The sequence below is a fragment of the Nomascus leucogenys genome, chromosome 20 (genome assembly GCF_006542625.1).
Source record: "Nomascus leucogenys isolate Asia chromosome 20, Asia_NLE_v1, whole genome shotgun sequence".
Classification (NCBI taxonomy): Eukaryota; Metazoa; Chordata; class Mammalia; order Primates; family Hylobatidae; genus Nomascus; species Nomascus leucogenys.
Window position 1 is genome coordinate 78540313 of NC_044400.1, and position 15436 is coordinate 78555748.

At 55.8% G+C, this 15436-nt stretch overlaps 1 protein-coding gene across 3 annotated transcripts in view; it reads left to right on the forward strand.

Moving 5' to 3' along the window:
- Positions 1-15436, forward strand: part of SORCS2 (sortilin related VPS10 domain containing receptor 2) — a 537963-nt gene that overhangs the window by 316698 nt on the left and 205829 nt on the right. For all 3 annotated transcript variants that reach the window (XM_030801231.1, XM_030801232.1, XM_030801233.1), the window contains exon 3: positions 10348-10447. In XM_030801231.1, the coding sequence (XP_030657091.1) occupies positions 10348-10447 (100 nt within the window). The remainder of the gene's footprint in view (positions 1-10347; positions 10448-15436) is intronic.

Here is a 15436-nt window from a genome sequence, read left to right on the forward strand (position 1 = left end):
TTAGAAAGTCTGGGTACCTCTTTGCGGGTTCGGTGGAGCCATCGGGTCCTGGGCGCCACAGCGGGCTGTGTGTCTTCTCATCTCACAGCACAGACTTAGCGTGAACTGGAACGCGACCAAAGCTCAGAATGAGTTCCCCTGGGAAAACACATCTGCAGCACCTGTCACCTCTGCTGAGATGAGGTTCCAGTCTGGGGTTCCCTTTGGGCAAGTCCCTTTCCTACTGGGCCTCAGTTTCCCCATATAGAAAGTGCAGGTGTGAATACACATACCCTCGAGAGGGGTTCTGGGTTCCACTCAAGGGGCCTTGCAGCTGCCAAATGCAGGGCAGGTGCTGGCACTCAGCCTCGCAGCTGTTAGGGACGCAGTGGCTGTACCTTCAAGCAAGGGGTGGTCCACACCATAAGCAGGGGACAAGCTGGAGCACACCAGCTTCCCTTCAGTGGCACAGTGACACAGGCAGTGCCACCTGCCCACCACTCCGTTCCTACTTCGTGCGTGTTCTACACACACCTCTGGAATCCTCAGGACAGGCACTGGAGGTCCGATTCATTAACTCTTTGTTCAGATAAAAAAATCTAAGTCTCAGAAAGGTGTAAACCTTGCCCAAGGCCAGAGCTTGCAGGCGGGTGCTGCCTTTGACACCTGCGCATGTGACTTCCATGTTCGCAAGTGGGAGTGGGGTGAGCAGGGGCTCCTCACCCTGAGGAGGAGGGGTGGGCACTGCACAAATGTCCCCGCCAATGGAGTAATTATAGGGGAGGAAAATGGCTTCATTAAATCATTTTTAAAAAGTGAATATGTACAAACACTCAGCAATTAAGCAGCCGATTTGCAGACAGCAATTTTCCAACTGTGCTTGCCTTCCATGTTTCTATTTGCCCGTTTTTAGACTCTGTTTTTTTTATTTTTAATTGGAATAAATGTAGATTGGAATGATCAGCTCCTGAGTTGCTGAGTGCAGTTAAAGAACTTGGTGATGGTGCAGCTATTGAATGCTGGGGAGGTCACCTGGGGGACAGCACCAGGCACAGAGAGGGGAGGCGTCCTCCTCCTCTCCCACCTCTTCCCCTTCCCCTTTTCCCTCCCTCCTCCTCCCTCCTTTTCTCCCTCATTCTTCCGTCCTCCCTTTCTTCCCTCTTCTTCCTCCCTTTTCACCCATCCTTCCCCTACTCCCTTTTCCCTCCTTCCTTTCTTCTCCCTCCTCTTCCTCTTCCTTCCCTCCTTTATCCTCCCTCCCTCCTCCCTTTTCTCTCCCTTTCTCCCTCCTCCCTCTCTCCTCCCTCCCTCCTCCCCCTTTCCTTCCTCCTCCTCCCTTTTCTCTCCCTTTCTCCCCCCTTCCCTCCTCCCTCTTCCCTCCCTCCTCTTCCCCCCTCCCTCTTCCCCCATCCTTCCCCTTCTCCCTTTTCCCTCCTTCCTTCCTTTCTTCTCCTTCCTCCCCCTTCCCTATTTTTCCCTCCCTCCTTCTTCCTTCCTCCCTTTCTCTTCCCATTTCCCTCCTCCCTCTGCCTCCTCCCTTTCTTCCTTCCAGACAGGCTGAGTTCTCCCAGGGATTTTGACACTGTCCAGAGATTCTAGGGAGAATTCCTCCCCAGAAGGGCAGGCTCAGGAGCCACTAGGTCTGCTAAGGAAGATGTACAGGAATTCGATCCACAGGTATCAGTGCTAGTGCTTAGACTCAAATACTGAAATCCAGTTCCCACATGTTCAGTGGGAAACTGTGGCCCAGGGAGGGAAACCTGTTCACCTGAGGTCACACAGCCTTCAGGTCTGGCACCCAGAGCACCTCCAAAGGAATCCAGCTAGCATTTATTGAGTGCCAGCTGTGTGCCTGGCCAGTGGAGGCTTGCATCCCCACTCTGGCCGGGAGATCTGCGTGGGCTTCAGGACGGGGTAGTATTGGGTTTGGAGTTGATCTGAGGGTCCTGTGCTCTGGTGATCTGCTAAGAGACAGGCCCAGCTGTCTGATGTGGGGTGGTGGCCGCACCCCTTCCCTCCCTCTGCTCAGTCCACCATGAGCCAGGGCAGCAACTGAGTGGGCCACAGCCTCCAACACGCTGACCCTGCTGACCAGCCCTCAGTGTCCCTGCCCACAGGCCACTGTTATGTGGTTGGACTATGGGCCCCTAGCTGCGTCCAGTGCCCAGCACTGAGCCCGGTGCCCCGCAGACACTCAGCCCATCACTGGGGGTCACACAGGCCCCTCACTGCTCCACTGTCTTCCTCGAAGCCGTACACTTAAATCCTACCATGCCCTCCAGTGGTCCCAGCAAGAGGCCCCCTCCCTCCTTGGGCCCCTGGGGCTTCCTGCTGGCCTCAAACTCTTCCTGGGGGTGACGTTGCTGCCTGTCTCCATTTCTTTTTTTTTATTATTATACTTTAAGTTTTAGGGTACATGTGCACAACGTGCAGGTTAGTTACATATGTATACATGTGCCATGTTGGTGTGCTGCATCCAGTAACTTGTCATTTAACATTAGGTATATCTCCAAATGCTATCCCTCCCCCGTCCGCCCACCCCCAACAGGCCCCGGTGTGTGATGTTCCCCTTCCTGTGTCCATGTGTTCTCACTGTTCAATTCCCACCTATGAGTGAGAACATGCGGTGTTTGGTTTTTTGTCCTTGCGATAGTTTGCTGAGAGTGATGGTTTCCAGCTTCATCCATGTCCCTACAAAGGACATGAACTCATCCTTTTTTATGGCTGCATAGTATTCCATCGTGTCTATGTGCCACATTTTCTTGATCCAGTCTATCATTGTTGGACATGTGGGTTCATTGAAAACCAGGAGCTCCCCAAGGGGATGCAGGGAGATTTAATGAAGTAGGCAGGTGAGGTGCTAATTCAGAGTCTTCCTCATGTAGAATAGATGCTCAGTCAGTGCAACTGCCTATAGAGGGGTGAGTAGGGTCACCCCCAAAATCTGTGTCCACCAGGAACCTCAGGGGTGACCCTATTGGATCCAGGGCCTTTGCAAATGTCATTAGCTGAGGATAGAGGTGAAATCAGCCTGGCTTTAGGGTGGGCCCTATATCGAATGTGAAATCGAGGCAGAGAGTGGAGCAATGCAGCCTCAATCCAAGGGACGCCTGGAGCCCTCAGCAGCTGGAAGAGGCAGGAGGATCCTCCCCTGGAGCCTCCAGAGGGAGCTTGGGGCCCTGCCAGCAACCTTGACTTTGGACTTCTGACCTCCAGAACTGTGAGGGGACAAGCCACGCGGGTTGTGGGTATTTGCACACAGCCTGGGACCCTAACCCATCACCTCAACTCACGCCCTGGCCCTGCCCTCCCCAGTGCACCTCTAGAATTGCCTTGTCTGGTTGAGTCTTGTTGCTTGCACAACATTGAAAACACACAGGAAGAGGTCAACAGGCTACTGTAGGTTTTGTGTTTTTTTTCCATGTTCTTTGAAGGAATGATGTTTAGAGTTTAGAATAATGGCCAGACAAGCAGCGCTGCCGCCCTTGTTCTTTCCCCAGGAAAGGAAGTGGGGTGCGGCAGCGCCTCCTAACCGCATCTCTCTTCCCACCGGCCTGGCCTTCCCAGCACCCTGAGCTGTCTGCTGGAGTCGGGCGGTCCCGCTCCCCACCCCGCTGCCGCTGCTTGCCAGCCAGTTTCAGGTTTTCTAACCACGATCCAAGAGTCTGAACTCTTCCAAGAGTCCAAGCTTGGCGAATGCACTGCAGAGAGAAACATGCTCCCCATAGAGAGACGAGGGCATCCTTCATTGAGGATCCTGTCCCCCGAGCACCCCTGGTCTGCACCAGAAACCTGGCAGGTTCCAGAGAGCGGGAGCTTAACTCGGGTCCTCCTTTTCTCTGACACAGCGTGGGGAGAGGCAAAGGCCGGGCAAGCCCGCTGGGCATTCTCCAGCTTTGTTCCTTGCGATAAATCTTCATCATTAGATATCATCATGGCTACACTTACTTATCTGAGAAGCAGATGCTCAGAGGAAGTAATGCAGTGAGAGAGACTCCTGAGGTGCCCACCAGGAAAACGAGTCCAGGCAGGAGGCTTCTGGGAAGAACGGACCCCTTTCAGGTCTCTCGAAAGGGGTTCTGGGAGGCCGGACAACAGGGACACTTGCGGGGTGCCTGCAGGTTAAGGGTGTGTGGTCACAGCCTTTTTTGTTGATGGGGACATTGGAGATGCCTGATTCCAATCCTCTGATGCCTCAAAGAAGACAACTAATGCTAAAATCCATAGTGGGCTGCCCAGGGAGCAGCAGTGGATGTACATGAGCCCAGACCCCCAACCGTGCTTCACCCGGGGGCAGTCCTGACTCCCAGCCCAGCCCTCCACCTTCCCCCAAGCAGCATGGCACCTGAGCAGTGTCACCCCATCTTCCATGTCACCTGGTGTCCCCTCCTTCAGGCTGACACCTCGGGCGGACCCAAGTCATGCCAACTCCACTTCCAGGGCCTACTTCCTATCCTTCCTCTCACTCCTCCACTTCCTCAGTCATCTGTCCCCACCTCAGTCACCTGTCCCCACCTCAGTCACTTGCCCCTTCTTGCAGTCACCTGTCCCCTCCTGCAGTCACCTGTACCCTCCTGCAGTCACCTGTACCCTCCTTCAGTCACCTGTCCCCTCCTTCAGTCACCTGTCCCCTCCTCACACCTGTCCCCTGCAGTCACCTGTCCCCTCCTCAGTCACCTTTGCCCTCCTGCAGTCACCTGTCCCCTCCTCAGTCACCTGTCCCCTCCTGCAGTCACCTGTCCCCTCCTCACACCTGTCCCCTGCAGTCACCTGTCCCCTCCTCACACCTGCCCCTGCAGTCACCTGTCCCCTCCTGTAATCACCTGTCCCCTCCTCACACCTGTCCCCTGCAGTCACCTGTCCCCTCCTCAGTCACCTGTCCCCTCCTCAGTCACCTGTCCCCTCCTCAGTCACCTGTCCCCACCTGCAGCTGCAGCACTCTTCCCAAACAGCAGTAACGATGAGCCCTGCTACGCAGGTGCCACGACCCAGGCGCCATTCAGGCAGATTCCACACGGTCACTTGCTCATCTGCTGGGACCCCGTTTTCCAGGGGTCACCTGCCCATCCACTGCAGAGCCCCACACCTTCAGAAGACGCCCACCACCTTGCCATGTTGTCCAGACCGGCGTGTCCCTTAGGAATAGAATTGGAGCCATGGGGGTCTTTCTAAATGTTCTAGTGGCCACATTAAAAAGTGAAGAGAAACAGGTGGACATGGAAAAGCATGGAAGGACCTTAAATGCATGTCACTAAGGAACCAGATGAAAAGGCTGTGAACTCTAGGATTCCAAGCAGGTCACCTTGTGGAAAAGGCATAACTATGACGATGATAAAAGGATCGGTGGTTGCCAGGAGGCGGGCGGAGCGGGGGATGAATTGGCGGAGAACAGAGGATTCTTGGGGCAGTGATGCTGCACCGTATGATACCACAGTGGGGGGGGGCCCTGTCATTCTACAGGTGCCCAGACCCATAGAGTTCAGGAGCCCCAGAGCTAGCCCTGACCTGAGCCCTGCACTCTGGTGGTAACGTCGCATCAGGGCGGCCTCCCTCACCGATTGTGAGAGCGAGTCTCTCAGCTGGGGGCGCCGACGGTGGGGGCAGAAGGTGTACGGGAACGCTCTCATTTCTACTCCATTTGCTGTAAACCTAAAACTGCTTTAAGAAATAAAGCCTATGGGTTTAAAATAAAGAACAGGTGACATTAATTTTAATCACAGCTTTTAATTAGCTCAATATGTCCAAAAGGTTATGTCAACATGTAATCAATATAAACATGATAATGAAATATTTTGCATTCTTTTTAATGCTAAGGCTCTGAAATCAGTGTATATTTCATAGTCCCAGGGCATCTCCATTCGAATGAATTCCCCCTATTTCTAGTGCTAGGCGGCCCTGCGGGTCAGTGGTGCTGCCCGACAATGCGAGTCCAGCCCTCTCTGTGGCCCTGGGGACCGCCCGCCCCACCCACCTCCGGCCGCCCTGTTGTCTCTCACAGCTCACGTGGGGACACTGCTCCCGAACCAGCTCCTACGCATACCTCGGACCCGGCTCAAATGCCCACTTGTGGTCGGCAGAGCAATGCCTCCCACAGACGTCCACGTCCTAATCCCCGGAAACTGGGACTCTGCTACCTTACATGGCAAAGGGGACTTTGCAGATGGATTAAATGAAGGATCTTGGGATTATCCTGGATTATCCTCGTGGAGCTTTTGTAATCACAAGGAGGGAGCCAGAGGGACGTGAGACTGTGGTAGTCGGCGCTGTGACGGGAAGCTGTGACGGGAAGCAGAGTGGAGCGACAGACTCTGCAGTGGGGCGAGGGGCCTCGGGGTGAGGACTGCAGGAGGTGGCTACCAGGCGGGAGAGGCAGGGCGTGGGTTCTCCTCTGGAGCTTCCAGGAGGTGCCCACACCTTGATTAGCCCCCTGCAGACTCCTGCCCTCCAGAACTGTAGATAATGAATGTGGCTGGTTTTAAGCCCCTAAGTCTGTAGGCCTTTGTTACAGCAGCCATGGGAATCTCACAGGCCCCCCCAAGTGAAGTCAGCCTGCCAGTGTTTGTGCCCCCTCCACTGAGTATGGGGCCCTCATGCCAGGTGCTCCTCGCACACAGATGGGAGAGGAAGGAGACCCAGACTAAGGTGAGCAGGGAGATGTAGGGATGGAATGTAAAAGCTTTAGGAGGATATGTCAGCTGGTCAGTGATGGATTAGACCTGGCAGTGGGGGCAGCCTGGGGGGCTGAGGATGGCACCCGGACCCCCTCAGTTTGATGTCCCCGTTAGTGTCTCCCAGGACTCTCTGGACATGCCTGTTGGCATCGCTGCTCCCGGCTGCAGTGTCTGTCTGCTTGTGTTCTCTCTGTCTCTCTCTCTCTCTCCTCTCTCTCCCCGCAACACCAGCCAGCCTGTCACCCCCATGAGAGCAGGGCACAGTGTCCATGCTGCCCATGGATTCCAGCCTCAGTGTAGTGATGGGATACACAGCAGGTACTCAATATGCACACATCATATGAAAGAATTTGAATGAGGTGGTGAATTTGAATTCCTAGGCCCGTAGTATGGGCCTTAAAGCATAAAAAGTTAAACAAATAGAGGGAATGAATGGGTGAGTGGGTGAATCAATGTTCCTAGTGTCTGCAGGAGTTGGACTTGGGAGTCGTGGATATCTGAGGAATTGGGTTTGCATTGGCTGCAGGGTGAGGGGCTTCCTAGACCCTGGCAGCTGCTACTTTTTTTTGTTGGTTTTTTTTTGTTTTTTGTTTTGTTTTGTTTTTGGACGGAGTCTTGCTCTGTCACCTAGGCTGGAGTGCAGTGGTGCGATCTCAGCTCACTGCAACCTCCATCTCCTGGATTCAAGAGATTCTTGTGCCTCAGCCTCCTGAGTACCTGGGATTACAGGCGCCTGCCACCTCGCCCGGCCGATTTTTGTATTTTTAGTAGAGATGAAGTTTCACCATGTTGGCCAGTCTGGTCTCGAACTCCTGATCTCAGGCCTCGACCTCCCGAAGTGCTGGGATTACAGGCATGAGGCACCGCACCCGGCCAGGACTGTGCTTTAAATGGACCTGCCTTCCCTGTCCTCAGGGCCCTTGTACCTGGAACGCAGCTGCCATCACAAAGTACTACCGTGGTGATCTCTCTCTCAGGGTCCTGCAGGTCAGAAGTCTGAGAGTGTTTTTTTCAGAGGCTTTGAGGGAGCCTCTGCTCCCTGCCTCTCTCCCAGCATCTGGTGGCTGCCTGGGTCCTTGGTACCCTTGGCCAGCAGCCGCATCACCCCACTCTCTGCCTCCGTCTGTGTACGGTCTTCTCTGTGTCTGTGTGTCTGTGTCCCCATTTCCAAATTCTTATAACACCAGCCATACAGGACTCAGGGCCCACCCTCACCCAGCATGACCTCATCTTAACTAATTGCATCTGCAGAGACCCTGTTTCCAGATTAGTCTGCACTCATGGGTTCTGGGTGCACAGGAATTTGGGGAACACTACTCAAGCCCGTCCAAATGCCTTTCCCCAGCCAGGCACAACCTCTCTCCTTCCTTCCAGACTCTGTGCAAACATCACCTTGTCCAGGGGGCCTTTCTACCACTCTGTCTGCAACCCAGCGGCCCCACCACCCTTCCCTCACCCTCCACCCACACCCCCACACTGTTGATTGTTCTTCCCACCCTCGTCGCATTTGATGCTGTCATATTTTTGCTTCTGTCCTTATCGTCCATCTGCCTCCTTCCATCTCCCCTCCTAGAACAGATGTTCCTAGAGGGCTGGGGCTTTGCTCACGGTCTCCTTGCTGCAGGCCACACCTGGCAGGAGCCCTGGAGTTTGCAGGTGTGAGCAGGCTCCTCTGGCCGAGGGCAGGGAGCAGGACTGAGGCCGGCTGGATGCTGGGCTAAGGCGAGCAGAGCCAGGAGTGAAGGGAAGAGAGGATTGAGAGGTATTTGGGAGGCAGGATCGATAGGCATGTCTTGGAGATGGCTCAGCAGGGTAGGGAAGGAAGGGGAGGCTTCCCATGTGTCAGGCTTGTAAACACAACCATTTGTTTCTGCAAGGACCTTAGAATTTTCTGGGTCTCTGGATCAGATCGATCCTCTGCTAATGGGCCTCTCTGTGCGTCCTTCCCAAAGAAAATCAATTCTCTGAGAGTAAGTGCGTCCTAATTACACCTCCACTGGGCTTCTTTGTTCGCTCTAGCCTGGTCCTCCCTGGGGAGGCCAGGGGCAGACAGAGGCCAGACAGGTCCTGAGGCCCCCCTGCCATCCTGGGGAGGGGCTGGCCCCTGGGAATTAGAGGGCGGGGGGTTGGGGGTCTGCTCTTTGTCCTGGCCTAGGAGGAGTCTTGTGACCCTGAGGCCTGTGAGGGACATACATTCTGGGGACCTGTGGCCACATGGCCAGCATGCCCAGAGATGATAAACAGTCCATTTTTCTGGAGCCTCAGGTTCACTTGAAGATGTAGGGAGGAAACGTGTCCATGTGGAAGCCACCAAGGGTGTGTTCTAGAAGGGTGTGAAATAGCTCCCAGTGGGGTGGGGCCTTTATGCTAAAGCAGCTCCAGGCCTGTCCCCTCGGCCCCCAGGGGACAAACTGGGTGAGTCTGAGAAGCACTGGCCTCGCAGTCAGGCCACACATGTCAGCGCAGGCCGGGCTCGGAGCCAGGTGCTGGGGTCTGAGGCAGGAACACTGAAGCCTGGTTCCAGCCCAAGGCCCCCTCGCCCAAGCTGGGGAGTTGCCCCCAGTCCCCCGAGCTCAGCATATCTCAGCAGTGATCAGACATGGGCAGGCCCCGCAAGGCATGCTGCCCACAACAGGAGCCCCACGGCCGTGTGTTCCACCCCTGTGCCTCTCCCCACCTTGGGTCTGTGTCTGGACTCTATCGGTAGAGCAGGGGTGAGATGGGAAATGCTTCCCCGAGCACCTCTCTGGTCCTCTCCAGTACAGTTGGGGCATATTCTGCAATCCCAGTGTATTTTAATGGGTGATGACAAGAGGTGTTGGTTTCAGGGTCTCTAGGACTTAATCTTCAATGGAGAATTAATTCCATGTCCTGATGCATGGACGGCTTCCAAACAACAGATATGAAGTTGCCTTTGTGGCTTATCTCCCTCTCCTTGCTGGGGAGCCAAGGCGCTTTAAAGCTCAGTGTACTCTCAGATTCTCACTTGGCCAGGAAGGCCTTGCCCAGGGAGGTACTGAGTGGACAGCCCTGTCTCCCAGCATGAGCCCAGCAGATGCCACTCCAGGGTGGGCACAGTGCTTGGGGTCTGATTTCCAGCAGCTGCCCGAACTCTGGTACCTGCCTGCGGTCCCCTACCATCTTGTGCTGCAGGTGGTGGCCGGGGTGGAGGATGGGGCTCCCTGGAGGAGCTCAGAGTCTAGAGAGGGAACGAGGTAAAGCAGGCAGGCCACAGGAATGCCTCGGCACAGCCATTGGCCTGAAATCAGACAGGCCAGTGTCAAATCCTGAGTCAGCCACTTATTAACTAAGTGATTTCAGGCAGGGAACTATCCCTTTGGAGGCTCCTCTGGTCACCTGTGAGATGCACGTGGTAACCTAGAGCTGCCCAGCACATAGGAGGCATCGGGGAGGAATGACTGGCTGGGATTTGGAGTCAGAAGGACCTGACTTTGGATCCTAGCTCTGGACCTAAGCTCCACACCTGCGTGATTCCTCAGTGTTCCTGAGAGAGCCCAGTCTCCTCTCCTGCCTTGTCGGGATGCACTGCCCCCAGGCAGAGTGCCCAGGACTGCACTCAGGGTGTCTGGGGTGCTCTGCCCGCATGGGCACAGGACAGGGGCTGGACACCGTGTGAGCTGATGAAGACCGCACCTGGAGGGCACATGGCTGATGGCTGTCCCCCTTTTTCCCCCAGGTCGTCAGATTTCGGGACATCCTACACCAAGCTCACCCTCCAGCCTGGCGTCACCACCGTCATCGACAATTTCTACATCTGCCCGACCAACAAGAGGAAGGTAAGTGCTGGCCAGGGGCGGCTGCCACTCTGGCTCTCGCCTTGCGCCGCTCACTCTGCAGAGCAAGGAGGCTGCTGCCCTGCCTGCTGTCTCCTACTTTGGACCAGGCCAGAGCGTGAGATGTTTCCCTCCCAGCTCTCGCTGCCACCCTTCCCGATGCTACCTGACACCATTCTGTGCTTTAAACCAGAGGCCAGGCTTTGGAGAAAGGCGCCACCTGCATACCTGGGGCACATTTGTCTTCCCCCTGATTGGGGTGGGGGCACGTATCCATCAGGGCACAGCAGGGAGGAGCTGTGGGCCTGGGAGCAGAGAGAGCAGCAGCTCTCTTGGGTTGTGAGCCCTCGGAAGGCAGTGCTGAGCAGGCCGGTTCTTCGGAAATTAGTTGTTGATCCAGTTTTGATTAAGCTATGATTTCCTTCTGAGCTGTCCTTGCTGTTTCCTGGGTCTAGGGGAACTTCCTGACTTTGCTCTCTGGATGGCTGTAGAATAGGAGAGGGGGGTCTTTCCGAGGCTACCCACTGTGAGTTCCGTGAGAAGACCCCTCCTGCAAACGTGTGTTTGTGTCCTGGCCCACCCCCTGAGCCCAGATCGAGGTCGGCAGAGGCACCAGGGCAAAGCTGTCCTGCCAACCTGACTCCATTCAGCAAAGCAGTTCACGGTAACAGAAAGGGACTCAGACCACTGTTTGCATCCCAGCTCCCATCTCTGTGCCTCAGTTTCCTCAAATGGGATGTCACCCACATCTCACACAGGGAATCATGAGCTCTAGGATCAGAGCCCCTGCATGGTGCTCGGCATGAGGTGGGCACGCAGGCCCCTGTGCTCAACTCTAATGGTGACTTTGAAGGAGAGATTTGAGCAGCTTGGAGTCTGTGGGAATGTCTGTGAGTCAACAGAACATCCAGAAAGGGGGTCGTGCGGGATGGTGATGAGTCTAAGGGTGCTGGAGTGTTTCGATGGTTGCGCTGGTGGCAGGTTCACAGGGGCTCAGAGGAGCTGGGCGCACTGGAGCTTGGCAGCTTCTGCTGAGACCACAGACCTGGCAGCAGCAGTCCATGGAACGGGGGTGCTGAGATGCGTGCAGCCTTGATTGGGCCATCTCGGTGGTCTCAGCCACGTTTGTTCATGGGATGTCCTCTGTCTTCCTAAAGCAGGTTGCTTTGCTGGTTTTGTTTTGTTTTGTTTTGTTTTGTTTTGTTTTGTTTTGTTTTGTTTCTCTTCTTGATTTCTGCTATAGGAGCTTCCAGTTGGACAGACTTGGAATTCAGAGGTGGGGAGGGCTGCAGAGGGGAGGTGACGGAGACCTGGTCCTGGGGACAGGAGAGGCGCCTGCTGGAAGGCCATGTCTCGGCATGTAGGGAAGAGGGGTGGGTTGACCTGAGCCAGCCCCTGCTTCTTCCTGGCCCCAGCCCAGGGGATTCACACACCCGATCTCTTTCCATCCCACAACGGCCCAAAGAGGGAGGCACCATTATCCCCCTTTCCAGGGCAGGACATTGGACGAGAGAGGTGAGATTTGCTCAGTCTCACACCTGGTGGGGCAGGGGGCCTGGATTTGAATCCAGCTTCACTGAGCCCAAAGCTGAGGGTGGAGGGTGTTGTCCAGGCTTGGCAGTGGTGAGGCCTGTACCTGCTGGAAAACCCAAACCCTATGGGAGCAGGGGCAGACACTCTGCCTTCCAGCCCGGCCATCACCCCTTCTTCCTGGGGTTGCTGTGATTCAAATTTGAGACAAAGACGAGTGGCTGGGGGCTGGCGCTGACTCAGGTGAGGGCCCACACTGACCCCAGATTCCAGCTGGCAATGGAGGAGGCCACGTCCCCCCACCTCCTGGCCCAGCTTCGAGTTCCTGTCTATCCAGCTGATCCGGTCCTGGTGGCCTTCCAGCAGCTGCCCTTCTCCACTCCATGCGGGGAACACTCCACTCCTGTCCATCTGGTCACCAGCTGGGAGGGTCCACAGGCACGTGGGATGTGATGGTACCTCCAGGGTCAGCCCCGCAGGCCACATCTATGTTTGGAAGTGTGAAGGGCAAGGCAACAGGGGCAGTAATGGAACCAAGAGAGACTGTGAGGCCCTGAGGTCGGGAAAGGTGTCATGTGGAGACTGGGCCAGACAGTGTGAGGTCAGACAGAGCTGCTTCTGCACGGAGCAACCTGGGGACTGGCTGTGGCCTCCGCTGAGCCTCAGTTTCCTGGCCTGTAAAGCGGGGGTTGGGAAGGCCCATGAGATGATACATAGAACGAGCAAGGGGTCAGCAGAGGGGTTTCTAGGTGGTGCTGGGCCTTCTGTGCAGGCCAAAGGCTGGGGCTCCGATGTGGGATGCTCAGCAGAACTTCCTCTGCAGGCGGCACCGGGGAGGTATCTGCAGTCTTGAAAGCAGACAAGCCCTGAGACAGGTTATTTGAATCCCTGGGCACAGGCTGGATTTCAGAGCCAGGAGTTTGGATGTTTAGCCTAGAAATATCACTGTGGGTACAGGATTGGGTCTGACGGTGGCCTGGCACACAGCACAGAGGCTCAGCTGACTTTAAAGGAATGGGATGAATGAATGAGTGAATGAGTGAGCGTCACAAACAGCAGTATGTGCTGCTGAGCGGACACTGTAGCTGCATCGGGTTTGCCTGGGTGCAGACACTGGATTTGCAGGGTGGGGTAGAGGACAGTGCCTGCGCTAGGGAGTCCCTATCCTCAGTCCAGCTCTGCCAGGTCCCCCCCATCAGGGAGCCACAGGTGTCTCACCTGTAAAGGGGACAGTGATCAAGGGTCGGCTTGACAGGTGAGTGCCTGGCAGAGCCTCACTCAAAATTACCATTTACTGTCAGCTGAAGAGAAGCCCCCAAAGATGTCCCAGTCCCGACCCCTGAAACCTGTGAATGTCACCTTCTATGGCAAAACGGACTTTGCAAATGGGATTAAGTGGAGGATGTTGTGATGGGAAGGTTCTCCTGGGTTGTCTGAGTGGGCTCAGCTCAGTGTCATCACAGGGCCCTTTTGGAGGGCAGCAGGAGGGCCAGGGCTGCAGGGGGTGCTGGGAGATGGAGCAGAGGCTGGGGCAGGGCCTGGATGGGGCCACAAGCCAAGGATAGCAGGCACCTCCGTAAAGAAGTTGGAAAAGCCAAGGAAATGGACTTGCCACCGGAGCCTCCAGAGGAACCAGTCCTGCCAACACCTTGCCTTTAGCTTTGTGCCCTCCATGGCCAGAGGAAAATGAATTTCTGTTGCTTCAAGCCACGGAGTGTGTGGTGATTTGTTGCAGCAGCCACAGGAGGCTGACACAGCTGCTGTTTTGAGGAGGGGCTGCAGGGGTGGGGCTGGGAGTAGGGAGGCCGAGGCTCCTACTCTCCCCTCACCCACATTGTTCTGCCCACCCCACAGCCACCCAGATGGAACTGGCCTCCTGTGGGCCCTCCTCCTCCTGCTGACACACCAATCCTGATTCCTATTGGACCCCAGGTGGAAGGAGCAAAGTCACAGGTGCAGACAGGGCTGGGCTTCTGGGTGCCCCGGTTTGGGCCTGTTCTCACCTCTCCCTGCCCACCTCCTCACCACAGGACAAAACTGACCCTCTCTCCGGAAGGCCATGATCCCCTAGGTTGGAGGTACCAGGAGGCCCACCAAGGGCCTTGTTGAATCTGAACTTGTTGCTTCCAAAGCCCCTGATGCTGCAGGAACTGCTGTCTCGGAGGCAGGCAGGGCAGTAACAGTGCGGGGCCAAGAGTGCGGTGGATGTGGGGCACTGGGGAGCGGCAGGGTAATGGGATGAGAGGCTGACCCCCTGGCTTCTCTGGCTGGGGCATAGGGGCCTCTGCCTGGGTCTGAGTCTGGCCCTGCAGCCTACCCACTCTGAGACCTTGAGCAAGTGTGAACCGCCCTTGTTCCGGGCTTCCTCATTGGTGAAATGGGGGTAGTAGCAGCATCTACACCATAAGGCTGATGGAATTAATGAGGCACTGCTTGTCAAGTGCTCAGATCAGGGCCTGGCCCGAGGGAAGGCCCCATGAGTTACTCGTGTGACCCACGGTTACCCTTAGAGGAAACACTGAGGCCCTCCTGGCCAGCCATCTGAGACTTTAGGTTAGGAACTGGCTGCAAGGGTGACAAAGCCTCACACGTGTGGCCCCAGTGGGCTGTGTCTGTTGGAGGGACCAGACGTGGCCATGGAACAGAGGCCTCATCTGGTGGCTGTGCCAGGCACGGGGAGCATTGCCCTGGCCCTGCTGCTCTGCACCCACCTGCTCCCCCCGGGCCCGGGTCAGGCTGCTTGCTGTTGGCATGGCCTGCCCACACCTCTGTGTTTAGAGAACAAATTAACTATCAGTGATGGGAACCAGGGCAGCAATTTGTTATCTAACTAACAGGGTGGCATATGTTTCCCCGTGACGCTCCTGGCAGCGTGCTTCTGCCTCGGGAGAATGAAACATTGGCTCCTGTCTGCAGAGGTGTGGACGGGCCACGTGCTGAGTGGGGCTAGGGACACAGGTCAGGGAGGGCCAGAGAGCACGTGGACTCAGAGGCCAAGGGCAGCAGAGGGCCCGAGCTCCAGGCAGCAGGCTCTGCTGTTTCTTCTCTAGTGGTACAAACTGTAGGCAAGTTTCTAACCTGCCTGCGCCTCAGTTCCTTGTCTGTAAAGTGGGGTTACGATGGTGAATAAGGATTACCTGGGTTAATGCATATATGGTGCCTAGAATCAAGCTTGGCACAAAGTTTGATAGTGGTCTTGCAACAAGTGGGAACTCGGGCTGATTTGGTTTTAAATGCATTTAGATGCAGAAAAGCCACAGTTACAATTCCACATAAAACAAATTTGACTTTACATGTCAAGTAAGGAGTGGGGCAAGCCAGAGAAGCTGGTTAAGACAGAAGAAGAGACTCAGGGGGTACAGGGCTGGTCTTCAGACACCTGCATGGTGGTCCTGGGGAACAAGAGCAGCCCATGACTGTGGGGCAGAGGCCAGGCGTGATTCTTCCCTACTCGTCAGCCGT